At 42.1% G+C, this 25,643-nt stretch overlaps 1 protein-coding gene across 2 annotated transcripts in view; it reads left to right on the forward strand.

Moving 5' to 3' along the window:
* The window catches only part of SAMD12 (sterile alpha motif domain containing 12), a 260,704-nt gene extending 239,068 nt beyond the window's left edge, over positions 1 to 21,636 (forward strand). For both annotated transcript variants that reach the window (XM_074986738.1, XM_074986739.1), the window contains exon 5: positions 19,428 to 21,636. In XM_074986738.1, the coding sequence (XP_074842839.1) occupies positions 19,428 to 19,450 (23 nt within the window). In that variant the 3' untranslated portion in view covers positions 19,451 to 21,636. The remainder of the gene's footprint in view (positions 1 to 19,427) is intronic.
* Positions 21,637 to 25,643: the final 4,007 nt, after the last annotated feature.

A 25,643-nucleotide genomic window follows, 5' to 3' on the forward strand; every position in this document is an offset into this window, starting at 1 on the left:
ACCTAAGCTACATTGATGACATCTTTATGATTTGGACCCATGGTACAGAGGCTCTAGAAGAATTCCACAGAGACTTTAACAATCTACACCCCACCATCAACTTATGCCTCGATTACAACATGCAAGAGATACATTTCCTGGACACTACAGTACTAATCAAGGATGGCCTGATCAGTACCACACTGTTCCGAAAACCTACTGATCGCTATACTTATCTACACCCTTCTAGTTTCCATCCTGCACACGTGACTAGATCCATTGTTTACAGTCAAGCTCTTAGGTATAATCGCATTTGCTCTGATCCAACTGACAGAGACCAAAAACGACAAGAACTTTACCAAATATTCATACACCTGAATTACCCACCTGGAGAAATAAAAAAACAGATCGACCAGACGCATACCCAGAAACCAGCTACTCCAAGATCGGCCCAAAAAAGCCAAGAACAGAACACCACTGGTCATCACTTACAGCCCCCAACTCAGACCACTGCAACGAATTATTAAAGACTACAACCTATTGTTAATCAGGATGCTACACTCCAGAAGGCCCTGGGTGACATGCCTGTTCTCTCCTACAGACAACCTCCCAACCTCATGAGGATCCTTACTAACAGCCACAGTCTATACCCCAGGAACACCAGTCCTGGAACCTTTCCCTGCAACAAAGCCCGCTGCCAGGTTTGTCCACATATCTTTTCTGGAAATACCATCACTGGACCTAACCAAGTTACTCACAGAATCACGGGCACTTTCTCATGCTCCTCTACTAACATCATATACGCCATCACGTGTCAACAATGCCCAGATGCTTTGTATATTGGACAGACTTCTAACTCCCTTAGACAAAGGGTCAATGGGCACAAAACAGACATTAAAACACTCCAGATCCACAAACCAGTTAGTCAACATTTTAATGGTATGAGCCGTTCTGTCAATGACCTCAAGGTATGTGTGTTACTGAAAAGAGATTATCACTCCTTTGTAGAAAGGGAAGCGGATGAATTGACATTTATATTCAAATTCGGAACATTAACACATGGTTTAAATTGGGATGTGAACTTTCTGAGTCACTATAGGGGCTCGTCTGCATACTTAACTCAATCTAATTCTTGATCTTCCCCCCCCACCCCTCCACTCTCTGATTTGCTCACCTTGATTATCTTTTTCTGATTTGTCCTCCTTGCTTATTGTTTTTCGTTCTCTGTGTCTTAAATATTGAGTCTGTTCTGGTCTGGATATGGTCTGAAGAAGTGGGTCTGTCCCACGAAAGTTCACCTAATAAACTATTTTGCTAGTCTTTAAAGTGCTACTTGACTGCTTTTTGTTTTGATAGTGTATAGACTAGCACGGCTTACTCTCTGTTACTATTTAATTATGTCAGTTTTACTTCATGTTTAATTTCAGTTTTTCTTCTCAAAATGCATGTTGCCCTTCACAGCAGGAATGCTGCAAGCTTCCTTTTCAAAATCTAGACTTTATTAGCAACACAAACAAAACACAGATGGTGTCATCCCACAATGCACTGCGCACATTAAAGGGGGAGTTATCTAAAGTTTCGATATCACAGGTCATTTGCTATTTAGATATGAGTTGGGCTCATTGTTGGGCATTTAGACATACACCATTGATCGACAATTATCAGGAGGGGTTGGTTTTTTGTTTTTTTTTTACTTTGCAATTATAGCATCAGGAACCACAAGGAAGTTTTTAAAGAGCTGCTGGTTACATACCCTGACCTAGGTACTGCTGCCTGGGGAGGTGGAATCCCTATGCCAACAGAAGAAGCCCTTTCCTCAGTGTAAAGAGCCTCATTACTTAACAGTGGCACAGCTGTAGCATTTTAAGTGTAGACACTTTGAGCAGAGGCTGTTTTGTGATCGTGCAGGGCTAGCTCAGTGGGCTTCTGGTTCGTGACTAGGGCTCCTTAGTAGTACTGTAATACACATAATAATAATAATCAGGACAACTCCTGTAAAAAGGGTTTGCATGATTGAGTCCTACAATAGAAAAGACAGAACATTCAGAATTTGTTCCAGTGCTGTGACTGTTATCGGTGCACTTGCCGTGCTTACTGTTGTTTAAATAGAGCTGTTTGTGCCTGTAGTGTACCACTCGGTTTACGTACATCACTGATGCCACTTCTCTCACTCCCCCAGACAAAATTTAAAACACAGCTTTCCTAGGAGAAACATTGTTATCATTGACGTATGGTGCTACATGTGCTGTAGCTATGTGCACTGGCCTAAAGTGCATCCCTTTCACCACTTTTTGGAGAATCAGGCCATCCAGCCATGCGTGTTCCACGCCACCGCAGAGAACTTCTTGGGAAGGGAAATTTTTTGAACAGATTCTGAGAATAGGCTATAAAATACCATGTAAGTTTTGAACCAGTGACTGAGATTCGTCCTGCTCTTGTGCATGAAATGAACAAGTGTTTGAGCATGGTGACAATCTGGATTGTTGCTAGTCTGGCATAGGAGAAGTCATAGTGTGCACATAATTCTAAAAGAAACATCAGTGAAATACTCTCAAAATATCACAGGTGACTGTATAGATCAGTAAAGCCACAAATGTGGGATTCCATAAAATCGTATACTAGAACTAATTTACTCAGTGGCAGAGCAGTCTGCTGCCATGGGAGTGCCTCTTCTAAATAATGACACCAGTATTGCTGTCTTTTTACTAGTGGGATGAGAAGTTCTGTGGCTTTCTCTCTTCCTGGTAGAATTCTTCAGATGTTTTGAATCTGAAATAAGCCTGTTCTGTCAAGAATGTACCAAGAAGCTAATGCTAATGATCTCTTCCCAGAGCCAACACGATGTGGCAGAAATCTGAAGGTGACAAGTTTCAGCAACACCCAGCTGATGTCATCCTAAAGAATTCTTTTTAAATTTATACTCTGAGTGCTAGCTGAAAAACCAACGCTGAAGTCAGGTTATGGTCATGGCAGCTATATAACACTGGATTTTAAAATGCTGCTCCATCTCATGGCAAGGGCTAGATCTGAGTGGGAACTATGAATGATGAGCTTGCTCAATGACGAGGCCTTCAACTGCTTTCAGTGGGGTGACTTTTAGGGACACTGATCAGTTGAGATTTGGGATTAACTTCCAATACTGGCTACCACTCTGGTCAAGGCAACAAAGACTAAAGTTAAAATAACTTCCTAGGGTCTGGAACTGTTCCACTCTTCAGAGGAGCACCTCAGAGCTACCAGTTATTGCCTCTTTTTTTTTTTAGTGTTTTGATAGACTCTTTGGCCGAGTTAATCAGAAATGATCCCTTAAGAGGATGGTGTTGGAAGGGGGACAAGAGGCATATACAGTAAACTCTTTGATATCCAGCATCCATGGAACCAGGAGGTTGCCAGATAACCAAATATTCTGGATGAGAGAGAGCTCAGTATTCACATGGGGTAGGAGTGCAGAGGAGCCTGCCATCTGCACTCACACGTGGCATGGGAGGACGCAGGGCAGAGCTGAGTGGGGCTGCAGTGAAGACAGGGACCAATGTCAACAGCTCCAAAATCGATTTTAGGTACGCAGTTGGCATATCTAAAATTGTGTAGCAGCCATTGACATTCCCAGTAAATGTAGACGTAGCCTTAATGTCTCTCTAGGAGATCTACTTCCAACTAAGCCAATGAGAGTTTATTGCTGCCAGTTTATTACAATGTATCTTGTAGCCGCCGCCAGGGGATGGGGATGGAGAGAGCGCAGGGTTATGCTGGTTATTTGAGATTGCTGGTTACTCAAATACCAGTTAACCAAGAGTTTACTGTACTATAATAGCTTAAATCGTATTAACTTGAGCACATTTTCTCAGTGATCACTGAAATGAGCTAAGAGGGCTAAGGAAGGACAAAACTATTCCTAAATTGATATTTAGCACAATGCAAAATATTTTCAGTTATGGAAATTGATTCAAACAAGTCTTCCTCTGACCCACTAGCCCCATGTGCTGGATGATCGTAAGAAATAACCTTTCCCAGTTGTGGGATGAGATGAGTGTTATGATCCATGAAGTCTTGTATTACAATTAAGCTCTATGGTTTTCCAATAGGACCAGTGTTGCTTACATTGGCTGTTGTCACTTGTACAGATAATTTTCAATTTAGACATTTTATCACCAAAATGACTGATCTCAACTTCATCAAAGATCCTTCATTCAAAACATTGAAATATCAGTCAGTGGATATACAGAGTCTACTCAAGAGCCAGGCTCTAACCAATACTCTTTTTTTATTGGACTCTTAACAAGTTGGTCATAAACCTGGAGCCAGCTCACCCTAGGAACCAAGTGAGATCAGGGAGATTTTCCATGTAAAGATCAGCACAAAGCTGCAATGGGGTGTGTGGGAAAGAAGTTCTCAGGAATCAGAGACTGAGCAGGAATCAGAGGGCCCTGGGAATTAAGATGAGTGTTCAGCCAAGCAGGGCTTCGAGTGGCATGCCAAAGCAGGAAAAGTGTCAGGCTGGAAGTCCTGTGAGGATGAAGAAAAATTTTTGTGTGCAAGTTTGGATGGACTTTGTTTGGGACTTGGCGTTGTGTTTTAAATTTGTATTCTATTAATAAACCCAGTCCCCAAGGAAGGGTGGTTTTGACCACAAAAGCCAGGGTGAAGTCTTGTTTGAATAATCCAAGAGTGAAAACTGAAGCAGCTTAGGGTTACCAACTCGGAATGCGCAAAATCAAACACCCTTGAACCACCCCTTCCCAAGGACCCACCTTTCCTCCAAGGCCCTGCCCACACTCTCTACATCCCTTTTCCCTCCATTGCTAACTCTTTGCTGCTATCAAAACAAAAAGCAGTCAAGTAGCACTTTAAAGACTAGCAAAATGCATTTGGAGAGAAAGATGATGTCTGTCTGGATCTGGGCGAGTTTTTTGATGTAGTTGATGGATCTCCATTCCAAACGGCTAAATGTAGTGCCTTGCATGTTGAATAGTAACAAAGAGGAAGCCGTGCTAGTCGATACACTATCAAAACAAAAAGCAGTCAAGTAGCACTTTAAAGGCTTCCACTTTGCTGCTCTTACTCACTAGCTCATTTTCACCAGCCTGGCACAGTGGTTTTTACAGGGGAGTTGCTCTAAGGGCTCCAGCTGGGGGGTGTGGGCTCTGGGGCATGGCTGGCGGTGAGGGATTTGAGGTATAGGAGGGGACTCAAAGCTGAAGCCAAAGATTCTGGAGTGCAGAAGGAGGCTCAGGGCTGGGGCAAGGGGTTTTGAGGTGGGAGGCAGTACAGGTTCTGGGAGGGAATTGGGGTGTGGGATGGGGCTCAGAACTGGGACAGAAGGTTGACGTGTGGGAAGGGGTTGGGATGCAGGCTCTGGGCAGCACCCTGGCTGGTAATAGAAGTGGGTTGCAGATTCTGAATGGGCCAACTGCACTTGCTTTAGAGCTTGGAATCCCTAGGTCTTCCATACACAGGCTTGAAATCTGTCCAGCACTTCCCCCAGTTCAGTCTCTTGTTGCTCAGGTGTTTCCAGGATTCTTCTTGTGTGGGGAGTGAAGAACACAGCTGATAACACTCTCTGCCTTACATAGGTTCAGTGTATGGCAGGAATATTTTGTTTCAAAACTTGGTTCACAAACAGGTTTATGGAAAGAATACTGACATCCCAAGATGGAGACCAGACTCATGTGGGCTGTTCCCATGTCCTTGTAGAACCATGGCAGCCATTGCATGTAGGTTTTCTGGAGTGTTCTCAGGAAGGCTCACCAAGTGGGGGATAAGCTTCTCCTAAAGCCTGCTGCCCTGAACAGGCCCTTCCCAGCCAGCTATGTCGACTGACAGCATCTTGTCAAGTGGATGTTACCCAGGTGTAACTACATTTGATGTACAGATACTGAGTATTTATAATTTAAGGTACAAGAATGACACATGCCTACACATAGGATAATCATAGTCAGCAAATTGCAACTTTTCCAGTGACGTCATACACAAACTGTCTTGCATAAAATGCATCATAATTATGCTATAATCATATCATGATACTACTGTGAAGACTCTGGCATGCAGTATCATAACAGGTGGAGCCCCCATGGCCACTCCCCCGCCCCCGTGCCTAGGAGCCCACAGGACATACCAGCCACTTCCAGGAGCTGGACAGAGAAGGCTGCTGTGGTCAACTGAGCTTTTATCAGCCTGTTCAGAGCTGCCAGTGTCCCTTTTTCAACAGGATGTTCTGGTCAAAAACTAACCACGTGGCAACCCTAAGACCACTGCCCCATGTATGACCCCGGCCAGGAGAGGGAGTATGAGTGAGGAGTAGCTCACTGAGAACTGCATTGTTTGGGAGGTAATGTTAAGCCAAGTGGGGAATGAAAGGTAAATTCAGAATCCCTGGAGGGTGTCCTGATGTCCTATTTTGGCCAGGACAGCCCCTTCCTTAAGCCTGGCCCCAGCCATCCCAACTTTTTTGGCAAAACTGGACATGTCCCATTTGATCTTGCCAATTAATACCAACTGTGGGAGGGAGGGTTTGGGAGAGCAGATTTGGCCAGTTCATCCCTCTTGTGGGTGGACGGCAGGAGGGCCCTGGAGCTGACCATGCTCATAGGTGGAAAGCAGTAGGGGCTTGGGCCAGCCTCACGTGTGATGGGTGGTGGGGAGCCTTGGAAGGCACTGGGGGGTTGGAGGCACAGAGGTGAGAGGAGGGGAGCTTCGGCCTGCCCTATGGGGTGTTCCATTTTCCTTTGGGAAAATATGGTCACCATGAATGTAGTGTGAATATTCACTGAATGAAAATTAACAAAGACCTGTCTGGTTCTGTTTTATGCTATAGACAAAATGTTAGATGGAAACTGAGGATTTTGGGAATGTGGGAATATCAGGCATTTCAGATCTTTTGTGAATGTGATTTAGAAGTGTCTGGAAGGATTACTACAATTTGCTGCAGCCACAGACTTATCTTTTGAATAATCTGTCCTCATTTGTACAGGATAAATGTTAGAAAAGATTCTTCAGTCTCATCAGATAAAATGTTCAAAAGCACCCAGAGCCCACTGACTTTCAGTGGGATGTAGGTTCCTTGGTCACGTACGATGTTTGAAAATCTTGTCTTTCCACTTTGTATTATCATTGTAACGTGTCCAATGCCGTGGGTCTCAGCTTATCACTGTGGGCCATATCATATCATTGTGGGCTATATAGTGGGCATAACCATAACTGTGCAGTGATTTGAAATCTACTGATTTACAAGCATTATTTGCAAGCTATAAATTGTTATAAGTTTGCTCCCTAGAATCATCATAGGAAGTGCACACAGAATGAGCTTCTTTAAAAAGCTGAACAAATGTTGATGGAAAACTGTTCACAACATTCACATACACAAACTCCCAGTACCATGAAGGTACATTCAGAGGGTAAAAATCCTGCTGTCTAATAAGATTCTTCTTCCTGAGATATTGTTATCTCATAAGGGCCTCTTCGTATAGTCAGAACTCTGGATGAGTGTTCAGATGACCATCTGTTTAGCTCTTAAAGGCCTTTTTCTAGCCTGGATGTTAAATTCTTTTTCTGCCCCCAGTGTACCATTTGGTCCTACCCTGCCCATTAGTGGTGCTTCAGTTCTTTGAAGTTAGCTGCTCTGAGTAGCTTTTGGTTTGGACAACTGCAGCTAATCACAGCAATCCCTCCTGCTGGGTATAGAGTAGCCATTATGGTCTCAAACATCTCTTACTATCGGTCTAAGGTACTGTATTTACAAGGACATGTACAGCAGGACAGTCATTAAAACAAGAGACAAACCAAAATGCAAAGGCTTAACACCTTTGGCAGCCTGAGAGAGTAAGAAATGTGCAGATTAAAGTAATAAGAGCCAGAAGTCAAGCAGAGCTTCCCAGCTGGTCAGGGCTCATACCAAGGTGCTTCTGTGGAGGAACCCGCAATTATTCTGAAAGAATAAGCATATTTTAAAACAAGAGGCTCTCTAGACCAAGTGCCATCAGAATTCTCTCACTTTATATTCATTTCACTTTTTAGCACCTGCTGTTTTCATGAATGACTTCCTTGATTGGCCATATGTAATGAAGATGTTCTGAGCTAGGGTCTAAGGACATTCTAATGTCATGCTGCTTTTAAAAGCATCAGTCACCCTTCCCCATGTTCACTGGGCAGCTCCTTCAGAAGCAGTCACCATTGCTACCCATAAAAACAGGAAGTCCTGTGACACCTTATAGACTAACAGGTATTTTGGAGCATAAGCTTTCATGGGCAAAGGCTGCTTCAAAATATCTGTTAGTCTATAAGGTGCCACAGGACTTCTCATTGTATTTGCGGATCCAGTCTAACATGGCTACCCCTCAGATACATTGCTGCCCATGCAACCTTAATGCATCGCCCTTCTGCCTGTGCATTCTGAGATGGCCATCAAGTGCATGATCAGAGAGCATTTTTCCCCCACAGCACTGTTGCCTCATTCAGTGCATGGAGCAGGGTTGTGGAGCAAAGGAAGCTGTTGTCTGTAAGACAGATCTCTGCCTCATTTCTTGCAGAAGGGGGAAGGAGTTTAGAAATGAAACAGGACTTCAGGTAGAGAAAGGACAGTCGTCTGACTAAGGCTGTGGAATGCTGCTTTGGAGAACTGGATTCTGTCTGCCGGTGCTCGGGGGTGCTGCCACACGCCCTGGTTGGAAGGGGGTTCTGTCATAAATAAGGCATACACGTTTGTTCAGTACCCCCACTAGACACATTTTTCCAGCACCCTTGCTTCTGCCCCTGCCTCTGTAACTTGCTGTGCAAGTCAAGTCGTAAAACAAACTTTTCACACTCCTGCACCAATGGTGTGTGCTTCATTTTGTGGGTGCCGGACATGAGATCCTGGAGTCTGATTCACAGCAATGCTGAGCCTTCGCAGCTCTGCAGCTAATGTCAGCAATCCCCCGCTCTGGCTCCGGCCACCTCAGAGGTGGGGCAGACTTGTCTGAGCCAGCAGGGGAAAAACAGCCTATGGCCCACTTCAGGATTGCACACATACCTTGTGGGTTTGTGATGAAACGACCCTATAGTCCCCACATGCTACCCCACCCTCTTAGTTAACCAAGGTGGAAACACCCGTTTTGGCACAAGAGGACTAGACCTGCTTCACTGACAGGTCTAGCTATGCTGCGACCCTCTCCAAAAAATGGTAAAAGCCCAGTTTTCTGCCAAGCCTGTCTGTACTGCAGTGATGAGGTATGCTTGTGGCTGGAGCTGACAGGCTTGATCTAACTTGAATCTAGCTGCCCCTGGTCCTGGAGCAGTGACATTATGGCAGCATGTGCTTTATTTAGCACAGGCTAGTCCTGTGAGTTATTGCTCAGGATTCCAGGTCGGCGTGTGCAGCCCTTGCAGACGTGAGATGCTGCAGCGTCACTGCTCTGGGACCCAAGCTGGCTACATCAAAGTTATCTCAAATTTATCTACTGGAGCTGCAATCACAACCCAGGACTACGAATAACATACCCTGTGCACAGAGAGCACTGGCCTTTCACTTTCCACTGAGCAGCCAGCAAGGTCTGGAAAGTTCAAGGCGGACTTTAACGTGCACACACTGAGTAAACACAAGATAAGGTGTAAGCTCTGCAATCTCTCCAGCACTTTCCATTTCAGACAGCGCCCTCTAAACCACCCAGGCTCATGATCCTCAAATCTGATTAAACACCTTTGCCTTCCCATTGTCTGTTACTCTGAGCAGGAAGGTTGGTGGACAGCAGCCAACTCAGCATTCAGACTCCTGGTCAAATATATATCACTCCAGGTGAATTCTTTGAAGGAAGCTATAAATGCTAAAGAAGTGGCCACATGGAGAGTTTCATGCTAACTTGTTTTACATGTCTGTCACTTCAACAAAATCTCTTCTCCCCCCCCCCACCCCCATCCCCAGTATATATTATTTTCTGTTGAATGTTGTGTCAGTCTTGGTACTTTTGCAAGTTTAGCTGACGGTATTAAGCAGCTTTACTTGGAATGGGCAAACCCTTCTGAATAAGTATCTCCTCCTAAATCTTTGCTCCATTTTTAAACCAAACTTTTAAGATTTGGCTGTTTCCAGGCTGTGGTCAGGATGAGCAATGCCAATTCCAGAAGTCTTATGAGAGAGACTGTTCTTGTCAAATTTCCAGATTAATTTTGTGTGGAGAAATGTTTGGACAGAATCTAAACTTGGACCATTTAGAGGGTAGTCCATAGCTAATCCTGGCTTTGGAGAAAGGAGTAGAGACAAAATTGCTGAATAAGAATTCTGTCTGAAGGATCCAGGTGTTTCTTCATCTGATTTATTTTGTAAAATGGCTGAAAGTTTCTCTGGGAGCGTGGGATTTTGAGTCACTCATCAGCTGGCTCTAACTATTTTAATTACTTGAGAAAATTTGATAGCTAAGTAGGAGCCATTTTGGGCTGCTACATTCTCAGTCCCTTCTGCCTGAGCCAACTGTGTTTCATAGAGCAGCTGCAGTAATCTCTGAGTTAGGTGGTTTTACAAAAAGCTACCTACTGAGAGCATCTTCTGAGCCATTCATTCTCCCAGAAATGCTTAATCTCAAAATTACATGGTATGAGTTATAGAGTGCAGCACCATGAAGAAGAAGCTAGTTTTGAGTTAGTCAGAAAGTAGGTGAAAAAATGATGAGTCTTAATTGTTGGATATTTATCATCTGTCTGAAAGCAGTGACCAATATTTTCAAGCCTGAATGCCTAAGATGAGACTCCTAGATTCACAATTAAGTGATGAGCAACTTTTGCTTCTCACAGTTATGAGCCTTAAATGGATGTAGGAACTTAACTTTGTGCATCCAGGTTCCAGAATTTTGCCCAATATGTATTTGCTATGGTTGAATTAGTCACAGACTTCCTATGTGAATAGAAGGAGCTTGTACAACTACTGTATAATTCGACTGAGGTTGGAGTCTAGTGTTTGTTTACTCTGTCTGCACGTACAAGAACCTGCAGATGAGATGACTATTCCAAAATCTTCAGTGAAAGCATCAAGTGATAAAATTAAATTATCTCCAAAATCAGAATATGCTCAAGCAAAGCAAAACTCAGAACCTCTTTCAATGTTGCAGAGCATTACCATGTTGTGGTTACACTTCTGTGACTGATGGACACATGCAAAATGTTGACTGCATCTTTGATCAAAATATGAGACAAAGTTTAAGATCTCATTCTATGGATTCCATGGATTATGGGTGCAGCCCTTCTCTACCAGGGGATCTTCAGTGAGAAACTTTGCTTCCTAGCAAGTGTCTGATAAACATGTCATCAACCATTAAAATTATTCCATGGTGTCTAAATGGTGGACTCTTCTAGGGGAGCAAATGGTCTAAAACACAGAGAGACACCAAAAAACCTCCCAATATTTATACTATTGTCAGCTCTCACAGTGTATCATGATTTCTCTTAAAGCCCATCTCTGGAGTTCTGAGATTGTGAAAATGGCAGCTTTCATATTTTAAACAGTAAGTTTTAATTTCTTGGTACTAGAGAAACACTTGAAACTGTGACCTGCCTGTGTCCTAAAGACTCTAAATCAGATGACAAAAAGATCTCGAAAAAAAATTAGTCTCATTATTTGAAATGTAGTGTCATGATTTCGGGAGACTTGACTCATGAGTTTTGAACGTTCAGGTTTGCCAGTATTTCATATGAGATCACTCTACTTACTGGTGATAGATGAACCTTTTTTTTTACCCTGGACCAAGATTAAAATATTGCCACCCAAATGGCAAACAATTGTATTTAAAATATAATTCTGCCCTTTTTATCCTCAGTAGTTCGGCTTGCTGTTGACTTTGGCATATAGCATAAAAAACAGTATGAGACATCATGTCCAATAGATGAGGAGAATATCCAATGAGCAATGAGCAACACACGAGACCAGTAGGAATCAAAATAAAAATGGCAGTGTTACCAAAAATTGCCTGCGTATCCACTTTCTCTCGCCGCCACTGGATCTGGCTTGTTTACTGCATCTCATGGTTGCCGTTGTTGTACTCAGCCCATTGATTAATGTGTCACTGCTTAACATTGTTTTAATAAAGGCTGCTAGATGGTTACACTTGCAGTGAGGCAGATGGTTGTCTTTGTGCAGCCCTGGGGCTTTACTTTCTACGTGGTTTTTTTTTTAAGCTTCATCCAAAGGCAGGATGTTCAGTGTGCTGCTAGTCTGAAGAAAGCAGGAATTACTGTGATATGGACAAAGTGCAGGGCAGTGTTTCGCACTCTGGTCTCTTCTCTGCTGGCTACAATCCTACAGTGAGCAGTTAGGTACAACCTTTGATCTCTGCCGGTGTTGATTGTGCCGATCTGGGCTGTTTGATAGTAAGGATAAGAGGCAACACCCATGTATATCTAGAGAAGACTGTTGCTAGCAGTAGTTCCTTTTCTCCAGGCTTAGAATGGCAATACCCTGATTTTATGATACAATAAAAAAGGAATCTGGCATGGCTTTCTCCTTCATCTGACTTAGGACCAATTGCTGCAACTTGGAACCACCTTTGTTCCTGCCACAACTCTTCTTTTTTCCCTTTTGGCAATGGTTTGCAGCAATTTATGAGACTACTTCTCTTAGAATCATAGGGTCGGAAGGAACTGCAAGGGTCATCAAGTCTAACCCCCTGCCACAATGCAGGATTTGTTGTTTCTAAACCATCCAAGACGTATGACAATACAATACAGCCTCCATTTGAAAGCCTCCAGGTCAGGGGTGTCCAAAAGGCAGCCTGCACGGCAGAATCCGGCCCCCGGAGCCTTTTTATCTGGCTGCCATGGGACCAGCTACCGCAGAACCCCAACAGCTGGAGCACCGAGCCACCGCCGGCCCCGGGGGCACAGCCCTAACTAAGGTGTAGGGCCAGTGGCAGAGCAGTTTGGGGCTGTGAGGGTCAAGCCTGGGGGGCAGGGGACAATTTGGGGCTGTGGGGGAGTTTAGGGTGGGGGGCAGTTTGGGGCTGCAGGGTTTTAGGCTGGGTGCAGTGTGGGGCTGCAGGGCTTTAAGGCTGGGGGTGTGTAGGGGACAGTTTGGGTCTGTGAAGGGTTTAAGGCTGGGGGCTGAGGGTGGGGGGTGGTATGGAGCTGTGGGGGGGATCTTAGGCTGGGGCAATTTGGGGTTGTGGGGGTTAAGCCTGGGGGCTAGGAGTGGGGCTGATTTGGGGTTGGGGGGGGTTAAGGTTTGGGGTTGCAGGGGGTTTTAAGGCTGGAGACTGGTGGCAGGGGGCAGTTTGGGGTTTAAGCAAGGGGTTTAAGCCCGTGAAAAATGGCCATATGACCCCCAATGAGAAAAGGTTGGAAACTCCAGCTCCAGTTAAAGTAGCTTTCACAACTTGTCTAGGCAGTCTGGGTATGTCTGTGCTGCAGACGGTGTCCCGCCCCCCGCCCCCAAACATTCACACAACCACAGCATTGCGAAATGGAGCGTTCTCATTTACAGCCACATTTCACAGCCACAGCATTGCAAAAGGAGCTTTCACATGAGCAGATGCTGTGCTTTGTTCACACACATTCCTGTTCAGACCTTGAAACGTGGGTGGGGAGCAGGGCGGTAAAAGTTGTTCACACAGCTGGAGTCATTATTTGGAGGGGAAAAGCCCTCTTATCACAAATTATCCTGCTTGGCTGTGCAACTGCTTTGGATTTTTTTTTGTTTTTAAAAGGGGGTTTCCATAAAAAGAACCTCCAGTGTAGACAAACCCTGTTCCATTGTCCAACTGTTCTTTATTCTCAAGCTGCTACGCTGTAATTGGAACTCAGTGTTTCTGGCCCTGCCTTCTCGGGCAAAAGAAACTTTTCTCCAGATTAAGGCAGCCTTCCAGATATTTGAAAGCCATTATTACGTCCACCCCACGCACACACCTTAATCTCCTCTGTTCCAAATTAAACATGCCTAGTTGCTTCTGCCTGTGCTCATATGATTTGCATTCCATCCCCTGGATCATCTTTGTTGCTCACCTCTGGATCCTTTCCGGTTTCTTTACACCCTTTCCATACACTGATGGCCAAAACTGGCAGCAGTGACTTGCATGCTTATGCCTCTTTTAGTGTAACCCAAAGGTGTATTTCTTTTTTTTAAAACAGCATCGGATTGTTGACTCATGTTGAGATTGTGAGCCACGACTCCCAGATCCTTCTCAGCAGTGTTGCTGCCAAACCAGGTTTCCCTCATTCTGCTTTTGTACATTTGGGTTTTCTTCCTTAGGTGTAGAACTGGGGGGCTGGGGAGTGAGGAAGGAAGGGAGGGAGGGAAGCCCTGAGCCTTGCAGACCCCATCAAGGCAAACCACAGGCCACATCCAGCCCACAGGCTCAGCCTGGCCAGGGAATGAAGTGGCTCTGCGTGCTGCAAAAAAGTGCACCCAGCAAACTCTGCCCCCATCACTCCCATTGGCCAGTTAATCGTGGACAAATGGGATCGTTGGGGGTGGTGCTTTCAGGGAGTGCTTTCCTGCAGTGCAGAGCTATTCAGATACACTTGTGTCTCCCCAGAAGCTGCACCAGGTAGGCACCCCAATTCCTTGCCCTCTCTCACACCCCCCTCCTGCCCTGATCCTGAACCCCCACACTGCTCCTATGCTCCACCCCAGCCTGCTCCTTCACCTTATCTCCTGCCCACATCCTGCACCTCCACCCTCTGCCTGCTCCTGCTCTGTGCCACCTTCCCAGACCCCAGTAATCCACTTGTGCATACTTCCTCCTGCCCAGAACCTGCATCCAACCCCAACCTGCTCCCCCACAGCCCTCCCTCCCACTGAACCCCTCATTTCTGTCCCTACCTCAGAGCCTGCAAGTGCCCACAAAATCTACTAGCCCCAGGCCCCCGGAGGAGTTAATGTGGTCCTGGGGATGGGCCCTGAGCCTTGCCCTCCATCCCCATCTCTCTCTCTCTCTCACTCACTCACTCACTCACACACACACACACACACACACACACACACACACACACACACACACACACACACACACACCCACCCACCCATGGGGACTGCAGCTTCCGGTGAGTGTGGTTTTTTTTCTGCTTCTCAGTTGGGGGCCTTTCTGTGAGAGGTGATTTTTTTTTTTTTGCACTTCTCACTTTTATGTGGCCCTCAGCCAATTCTTCTGTGGGTCAGTGGTCCCTGACCCAAGAAAGGTTCCACACTCCAATAATCTGAACTGCAGTACAACACGGGACATAAATGTTGCTCAAATAAATCCTAGAGCATATCTTTAATGGAAAAAAGAAATCCAATCTTGATTTTAAAATTGTCAGGGATGAAGAATCCACCACAACCTTGCTAAGTTGTTCCATGGTTTAATTACTCTCACCCTTAAAAAATAGTCACAGGCTGCGTCTACACTAGAGAGTTTTGTCAACAAAACTCATGGAGCATCTACACACAAAATGCGTTTTGTCAACAGAGCAGATCAAAAGATGTGTAGATGCAATCTGTCTAAAGAAGTTTTGTTGGAACATCTCTTCCAAGAATTAGAGAGGTAGCTGGGTTAGTCTGTATCTTTGAGAACAACAAAAAGTCTGGTGTCACCTTATAGACTAATGGATATTTTGGAGCGTAAGCTTTCATGGGCAAAGACCTGCTTCATCAGATGCATGAGTGGAGGGGTAGGGGGTTTCAGAGGAGTATTGAAAGAGTGGGGTCCCAGTAAAAGGGAGGGCCAGAGCTGACAAGGTCTATTCAGTCAGGGTGGAAATGGCCCATTAGCCATAGCATACGTCAAGAGAGGAGAAAAAACAAGTCAGATCAGTCAGAGGGAGTTCACACCTCAACATTAGAATCTGACAATGGTCCACATCTCCCATGACTGATCTGACTTGTTTTTTCTCCTCTCTTGATGTATACTACTGATATGTAACAGCAACGAAGGGTCCTGTGGCACCTTATAGACTAACAGAAAAGTTTTGAGCATGAGCTTTCGTGAGCACAGACTCACTTCATCAGATGCTGCATCAGTGGTTGCGCCAATATCAAACAGTCATAAAATAACTATTCTGCTTCTGCACCGTTCTCCCCTGTTTATGCAGCCACAGAGCACCTAAGCTCTCAGTGCAGCACTGTAGCAAAAAGAGCTGTGGTCAGCTGATTAGCCATCATGATCCCCCAGATCTGCTTCAGAGTCACTGCTTCCCAGGATAGTGGCCCCCATCATGTGAATGTGGCATATATTCTTCGATGATAAATGGATACCTTTTAAATTTAGTTGCATTCAAATGCATTGCTTGCTTGCATCCTGCTTGCTAAGTGATCCAGGTGGCCCTGTATCCATGATCTGTCCTCTTCATTATTTACTACTTACCCCATTTTTTCTGTCCTCTGCAAAGTTTGCCAGTGATATCATGTTTTCTTCTAGGTCATCGATAAAAATTTTAAATAACATAGAAGTAAAAACCAGTCCAGGCAGCTCTCCCCAAGAAATGCGCCAATTCAATGATGTTTCTACACTTACAGTACATTTTGAAACCTATCATTTAGCCAGCTTTTAATCCATTTTATAATCTTTCCAGTTTTGTACTAAGTTAAATGCCTTATAGAAGTCTGAATATATTACAAGAGTAGTACCTTTTAATCAAACTTATAATCCCATCAAAAAAGATATCAAGTTAGTTTGACAGGTTCTATTTTTCAAAAGTTCATGTTGACTGGCATTAAATATATTATCTTCTTTTAGTTCTTTATTAACTGAGTCCCACATCAGCAATTCTATTATGTTGCCTGAGTTAGGGGTCAGATTGATAGGGCTATTATTATCCATGTCATCCTGTTTACCATCTTTAAATATTAACACAATATTAGCTTTTATTGAGACTTCTGGACTCACGGTAAATAAGCATTAATGATCCAAAAATATCCTCAGCCATGTCTTTTGAAACTCTTGAATGGAAGTTTCCTGGATTTGAGGATTTAAAAATGTCTAACTTTAGTAGCTACTGTTTATCATTACTCCCAGGAAAGCTTTAACATCTTTCTCAGCCCATTAGGTGTCAACAGACACCCCACCTTGTTTCCAGGAGATTCTTTCATAGTCGCACCCTTCTTAAATATGCTCAGAGCTTAAAACTTTAAACCATAATTCCTTAAACAGCTCTAGTATCACTTTGTATGCAAATCCTTATTATTACAAAAGGCATAGAAAAAATAGCATGCAAGACATTTCCTTTTGGCCTTTTGCTGCTGAACCATATACATCGTAAGCAGTAACACAATATAATGCCACTTAGGATCACCAATCACAATTAAAGATAACATTTGTCCGTTCATTCTCACAAGAACTTTCATTCTCAAAGTTACAGGACTAATACATACAACAAGGATGAGAATATATTATTGTAATTTCTCAGTTAAAACACTTGTTGGTCTGAGATTCACCTCCAGGTATTGCAACATCTTTTCAGTGACTGCATACTTAATTATGCATGTACTGGAAAGAACGGTGACTAACCTGTTACTTATAAGCTTATCATTTCCCTTCCAATGCCCAGGACATCTTAAAGGAGCAAAGCTGTTCTCTGGTGTTATAAAGGGCGTGGGCTGAGCAGTAAGGGGAAGTGACCAACTCACATACTTACTATGGCTGTGGCTATACTTCACCTCCCTTTCAGAAGGGGCATGAAGTGAGGCTGGTCGGAAATGCAAATGAGGTGTGGATTTAAATATCTTGCACCTCATTTGCACACTTGATCTCAAAGCACATTTATTCCTGAAAAAATTTAGGAAGAAGGGTGCTTTCAAAAGCAGGGTTTCCTTTCAAATGAATCCCATGTACATAGCTGGTTTGGCCTTCAAAATCAGCTCTTCCAAAACTGAGGTCCTGTGCAAGTATGAAAATGAAGCGTGAGATATTTAAATCTGCACCTATTTTGCATATCCGATTGCCCATATTTGCATGCCCCTTCCAAAAGGGAGGTACAGTATAGCCACAGCCAATCTCTCATGTATTGTTTGACATTAGTAACAATGCATTTTTAACTTAACATAAAAGAAAATAATATAAAATTTAAAACAATAGTTGTGGTGCACACTATTTTGGGGCCAAACTATTATCATATTGTTGTAACATCAACTCAGTTCTTTTGAAAATGTCAGTTATAAATATATATATCCGTATGTTTCTGCCTCAGTGAATAATTTAAATACAAAGACAGAGGGTTTTTTTATTCATCAAAACCTTTTGTCCAAACAAAGTAAAGGCTGTAAGGTAGAAACTTCAATATTAATGTAAAATAATATTAATAAGATTAAAGCCCTTTTTATGGGATAGATGGTTAGTTATGAGTGTATAATAGCCAAATATTATATTTTGTTTGTCTAGTGTTTTGCTACTTGTTAAACCTAGAAAAATACATTTATTTTTAAAGAAGTTTCTTTTGTCGTAACACGTTTATTATCCTTAAGATGAGGTCACCCACTGCAGTGGGTATACTTCTGTTTGTGTGGGCTATCTTCCTAATTAATAAATCATCTTTGATTAGATTTATCTGAGGCCTGTCACAGATCTCAGCTCAAGGAACCATTACTCTTTGAACCACAATTAAAATTGCTATTGATTTTTGGTTATTGACTTCTGACAAATTATGGAAAATTGATTGTTCAGACGTCATTTGTTCACAGTCAATAAAGAACCCAGTAGGTGGTTATTGATTGGTCTGGCAGAGTGGAATTGTGATCTAACTGCCAGAAGAAGGACTAAACAATTGTCGAGGATTAGACTCAGTCTTGGGTGAGCACAGCCCCACAGCACACCCTGTTCGCAGGCTTTCAGATCTATTTCTGTATCAATAGATCCATGTATCTCAGAACAGAATAAATAAATGAAACACCACTGGGGTTAATATCAGAAAAGGCAGAAAATGCCAAACAAAAAAGAGGAGGGTAAACCTATATTAATATTAAGGGACGAAAAGTGCAATACAGCCCTGCTGAACCCCCACATTGGACAAGTACAGTAATCAAATACAGGCGAAGAGGCCTTGAATGGTTTCTAAATACACATTCTCGAGCATGGAGGAGGTTCCATCACACTGGCCGCAGTCCAAGAAAAGGACCCAGGGAGTCGTGTGTTTAGTCTGCCTCTCAGGGGCTGAAAAGAAAGAGGAACTAGATAAAGACTTGAATGATCTATGCAGTCAGGGAAACCAGGGTGTGACTGGCCCTCACTCCTAGGGGGAATACAACCATCGGCAGACCGGATGCAGATTGTCAAATGACAGGCACGTTCTTCTACAGCCAAGGGACTGTCTGAGCAATAGGCATGTGGGTGATAGGGAAAGCTTATTGCAACATCAGGCTGACAATATGACTAGTAGTTTGTTCTTGGAGTAGTTTGTGTTTACAGTAAGAGTATATTTGCATAGCTCAGTGCTGACTTGTTATTTCTATTGAAATACATTGTCATTGCCTTTTGTGATGTGAGCTTATATTTATTGCCTCTTTCTTTCTCTCTTTTTTACAGCCCCAGCAGAGGCTTCTCCTTAAACACTACCAGCCTGTAAAGCTTCTGTCCTGCCAGGTGATATAAAAGTGAACTTTACTTCATGAAAAGCATAACAAATGGCACTACCAGAAGGTGGCCATGGAGAATTGAAAGATTAACTGAACTACAGCCAGTCAGTCGGGATGATACATTCTGGAAAATCCTGGTTTGCTGTGGAATTGAAATGCAGTGCATAAAATACAGTGCTAATTTGTTCCAAGTGGTCGCTGACAGACCATTCACTGGAAAATGGTTTCCAGTTTTCATCACTGTGCATAACTTTGAGTTCCCTTTAGGGGACTATCTGTGCCCTTCTCTAGAAGTCCTGTTTTAGCATGGCAACTACTGGATTTTTTTAGTATGTATGCAGGTGGCATGATGATGTTTTAGCAAAAACCTACAGCAGCTCTCCAAACTCAGTAGAAATGTTCACAATATTGCACCCCCGATGGGAATGTAAATGTCTTGTATATGTTAGTTATGCAGTCTAATGGTGTTATGTTTAACTATATGTGATCTCCACACAAAAGAATTAGCACGTTCTGTATGTGTCAGGAAAGGTCTTTTCTTTAGTTCAATACTAAAACATGTTTCATGACCTACACTGATATGCTATCTGAAATAGTCCATACTTGCATATAGTCACAGATTTATGGGAAATTGCAAAGATAGATTTCCTCATGGCAAGTGTGCTACTAGACTGACCTTAGTGAGCCTTACTGAATGGTGGTCATGGAGGTAGCCAGGAATAGAGGAGATTAAAGGGGCTATCGGACATCATGTCTGCTGTCCCCTGCCCTCATCGGTAAAACAAGTAGTCTGAATTTCTGTTGTCCCAGTGTGAGTTTCTCCTTAAATTGTAAAAGAAAAGATCCCTTCTCTGAGATGCATTGTGCTGGTGGCTTTGGTCTACATTAAACACAGGAGAGACTGGAGAAATTCTGGTTCTTCTGCTATTGTGGGATGGAGAATCACAACCTGCAGAGGCCAAACAAAAACTCTTGAAGATAATAAAGAATGAGAAGTGGGTGATCTAGATGCTCCTATTCCATAAAGCTCCTGATGGAGGACAGACATCTCCATTGATATTTCCACTTCTTTCTATCCAAAACACCCCTTTTTTTTACGTCTGAACTGTGGTTAAGACAAAAGGTTCTAATAACCCTTTGGGCATTCTGTAGCAGGCTCAAGACTGTTGCATTCAAACTTTGCATTGTTATTTGTTGTCCAGTGTCTAAGTGGCAGATATCATGGGTTGTGTCACAGCTGGCTGTGGTACAATTTTCTTCCACAAGGACTTAGGGGAAGTAATTTTCATTCCAGCCCTCACCTTGGGGGCCTATTTGAAACAGACTATTTACAATGAAGTAATTACATCCCAGCATCACAAGGGATCAGCCTGGTTGTTTTTGCAGTTACTAAATCAAAGATGGCACTTTGGGTATCTGCAGAACATCTTTCTCTCCAGCCTGGTGGACTAACTTTTAGTCCATTTGCCAAACCTGTAGCGGGCCTTTCATGGTGAAGATTTGGGTGCCAATGGTGGAGAGAAGATGAATCCTAACATGATTTCAGTAAGGCAAGTAAGTGATTGTTGAGGAGTTCATGTATTAATCTTTTAGAAACTGTTCTATATCCTGCTAGTGACTGTTTAAAATCAATCAGTTAGAGCACCAGTGCAGCCAAAGTGTACATTTTCAGATTTTTCAGATGAGTGTAGATTTATGTCAGAACTTTTCACCCGTCCATGGTATGTAAACAGTATATATGCTTTTTGGTCAGATATAAAACATATTTAGGCTCAGCATGTTGGATACTGTATAATATCAATTCAGAACACAATTATACTCAGTTATAGCCAAGATTTTCAAAACCATCTAGTGATTTTTGGGTGTTGAACTTGACACTTCACAGGGGCATGATTTTTAGAAAATGCTGAATACCAGGTCTCTTTAAGGTTTCTCAGACTGGGCACTCTGAACTTTCAGGCATCCAGAATCACAAGTCACTTCTAAAACTCATGGCCTTTAATTTAGTTTGGTTAGAAAAACTCCAATAAATGCGTAAGAATATCCCTAAATCCTGCGATTCATTTGCAGTGTGCACTTTTTAGAATTGCCCATAGGATTGCAAGTTGACTTTTTTTTTTTAAAGAAATTGGTCACATGCATTGCAAAATTTTAGCACATATTTTATAGCCCTTTCCTGTTCTGTTTAAGAATGAATTCTGGGAACTGAGATCTGTCATTTTCCTAGATCACTTTTATTACTGTTTAAAGAAAGTTTATCAGTTTGTTTAAAACAAAACAAAAAGAGAGATACCTACAAGTTAACGGTCCTCTTCTACTATACTCAACTTTACAATATAGTGATACATACTAGAATAATTCAAATGATAAAGTTAAGATTGTGACAGATCATTGTGTTATGTAGGTGTGAGAGAAAAAGATGAAGTAGGTTAGTAATCAGCAACAAGTTTTTATATCATGTTCATTTCAAACGTCTACTGATATCTGGGCATGAACTTAGATGTCTGATCTAACCCTCTTAAAACTTTGTTTTAAATGATTCCTGGGGTTTAGTTAGAAGAATTTTGGAATACGGTGTTAGAGGCACTGAGAAGCAAAAATAAGGCCCAAGTCTTGCTCCAACTGGATTCAGTAGAGTTTTCCGAAGATTTCAGAGGGCCACAGTTTGACACTGTGTTTGAAACTTACACAGGCCTCAGTCCTACAAAGATCTATGCATATGAAAGAATTCAAGTATAAGAATTGTCCCACTCACCTGTGTAAGTTACCTTAAGGAGCTCGCTGTATGTTTGAGTTGAGCTGTATTTAACTAGTCACCACGTTTAATCACTGTTGCTCTCTGAAAGTAGGCCATGCTTCCTCAGGGATATTTATGGAATTATTACACATCCACTGAACAATTGTCTGAATCCCAACACATTCCTCTGAAAAGTATGTAATATAAATAAGGGGGGTTACATTATTGTGAATGGAGCTAAAAACTGTGTTGTGAGAGGGGCTCAGGAAGGCTTTCATGTTTTAATGCTGAGCCCTTGATTAATAGCAGACCCCTCCACTTTTGTCTGGCTCCCAAGAATAGATCCACAGAACGAATGCTCTGTCTATAGTCATAATTAATTTATTGCAAGTGTGCAAAGACTAAGCCAACATGAAAGGGAAGGAATACGTTTATTCCTGCAAAAGGAAGTGAATTTAAATATGCTCATAGCCATTAGTTCTGTGCAAAATCAGAACAGGAGACTAATGCCATTGTGTTAGAGTAGCAGATCTCACTCAGCACTATGGAGATATTTGTGCATGTGTGTGTGTGTGTTGTCATTTACTTACTAAGGTGGGTGGTTGGGTGTGTACATTGCATGTGTCAGTATCCCCATTAGATTTACCACTGTGACACTGGCAATTGATCTATCATAGACATGATTACTACCTCTAAAATACGGGTAAAATAATATTATCACTATCAGAATACTCCTGTCTCAGCCCCCCAATCCCACACCCTTGCTCCCATAACTATCCAATTGCCTGTTGCCCTCATTCACATGGGCCCACATGTGAATAAAGGCTGCAGCATCCAGCCTTCGCTAAGGAGTTTTCACAGAGTCCAAGCCATCTTACCTACTGCAGATAATGTCTTTTCTTATCCTAGGAGGATGGAGGAATCACCAGACTACAAAGGAAAATATACTACAGATGAAAATATGTGAAGTGCATTTTATTCCCTGTTTTTAGCGGTCTTGCTTGCTCCGTCTGAAACTGTCACATAATTGGTTTATTAAGAAAGGTAAAGTCTCACAGGCAAGCAGCTTGCAAAAGTGCTATTAGCTCTTCCGTTTTGTCACTCCATCTGTATCCGAGTGCATTATCAGGTTCATTCTTTCTACTATTTTCCTATTTTTAAGAGAAATTTTGCAACTTTTCAGATAGACTTAAAGCAGCTGCAGAGTGTTTTAAAGAGAGTCTAATCTCTGAAATGACACAATTCTTTATTCAGTAAGAATTGTTCAGCAGATCTCCAGCTGACATAAAACAGCAAATCTCAGAATGAAGTTTTTGATACTTCACTGATTTATGCCAGCTGTAGAACCAACCATTTTGCTGTTTTTTCCTAAAGTTTCCAAAACACTAGCTAGGTCAATTATTCAAAAAATGCTCACACTTGGACAAATTAAATCTGGCTTGTCTTACCTCCATCTTCTTATGACAAACAATATCTTTGCAAACTTGGTCTCAATGGAAGCCCTCAATACTTGGCTGTGATGCAATTGGCTCTTATCTCTAGACTGTGATCAATATAAGATTTTAATTTAGAAAGAAAGGGGTGCTTTGATTCAATTAGGGTTTATGGAGCCAAAGAAGCAAGAGTGCTGTTGGCATTACCTACAGTAAACTTCGAGAAAGATATTTTGAGTACAGAATACCCCAATACATAACATGAAAAACTGGGGAAGCGCTCGGCAATGTGTACAAATCAGCAGTTGATTGATAAGGGAAGCTAAAGATATAAATGAAAAATCTTTGGTCAGTAATGATAATAAGGACTTCTTTAAATATACAATGAACCACTGAAATATTAGCAAATTATATAAGTCCAGTACTAGCCAAATATAGTAATATTTTCAATTCAAATGGAGGAAAGGCATATGTATTCAATAAATATTTCTGTTCTGTAGTCAGAAAGAAGCAGAGTAATGTATTCAGCTCTTAAAGTCATAATGAAATACCTTCTATTCTATCAGTCACTAGGGAAGTTGTTAAACAGCAACTATTAAAGAAAAATATTTTAAATTTGTGGGTCTGGATAACTTATATCCAAGAGCATTTTAAAAATTGACTCTGGAACTCTTTTAATCATTACTGTTATGTTTTTGTTTTTAAATACATTTTGGAACACTGGGGAAGCTTCTGAGAACTGGAAAAAAGCAAGTGGATGCTGCCTGTATATAAAAAGAGCAAATGAGATGAGCCAAGAAACTTTAGGCTGGGTATCATGACTTCTGTTGTGGGCAAAATGATGATCAGTTTATTGTGGGATGCAATCAGCAAAATATTAAAAAAGTTTGCACAATTAACTCTGATCAATGTGGGTTTTATAGCAGAAGAGCTTGTCAAACAAACCTGATATCATTTTTGTGAAATGACAAGTTTTGTTGACAAAGGTAACTATGTTTACATAATATACGTAAATTTCTGTGGGTCATTTGACATGACACTACATTGTAGTTGTAGCCATATCAGTACCAAGACATTAAAGGGATACGGTGGATGAGGTGATGTCTTTTATTGGACCAACTTCTGTTGGCGAGAGAGACAATGCTTGAAAGCTTCTCCACCTTTACCGGTAGATATTCATCCAGTGAAAGGTATCAACTCACCCACCTGGTCTCTTAGTCTTGTATAAACTTCTGATTAAAAATAGCACAAAATTAAAGCAGCCCATATTAAATGGGTTCTAAAATAGATTTTAAAAGTTATTGTAAATGTGAAATTCCATTCCATTGTCGGTATTTCTACAAGGGATCTGCAGGAATCTCCTTTTAGCCCTATGTTGTTCAATTATCTTTTATCAATTGTCTGAAAAAATATAAAAATGAAATTTGCATATGACACACAAATTGGTAGAGTTTGTAAATAATGGTATGAAGTCGGATATAAAACAGATACACAACCTAACCTGGGTCACTTGGTGGTGTGGTCTCCTTTAAACATGTGTTTTAAAACTGCCAGATGCAACATGATCATCTAAAAAACAAGGAAGGCAGGGGACACACCATGGAATGTAGTGACACTGAAAAGGTGTTAGAAGTTCTGATAAGAAATTGTTATAACAATGATTTGAGGGCTGCGGGGGGAGCCTTAAACTGTCAGAGAAACTCAACCTGGTCAGTTTATTGAAGAATGGATTCAGAGGTGACTGGTTCATAATCAACAAGTACCTACATGGAGAAGAAATTTCTGATGACAGGCAGCTCTTTAATCTAGCAAAAACAAAACCCTAACAAAAGCCGTGTGTGGAGGTCAAAATTTGACAAATCCATGATATGAATAAGGAAAAGATTTTTTTTTAGCATTTGGTACAACTCATGCAGGGATGTGGTGGGCTCTCCCTCACGTTAAGTCTTCAGATGAAGCCTAGATGCCTTTCTAAAAGAGAAGCTGTAGCTCATAC

This window comes from Carettochelys insculpta, chromosome 2 (assembly GCF_033958435.1).
Source record: "Carettochelys insculpta isolate YL-2023 chromosome 2, ASM3395843v1, whole genome shotgun sequence".
NCBI lineage: Eukaryota > Metazoa > Chordata > Testudines > Carettochelyidae > Carettochelys > Carettochelys insculpta.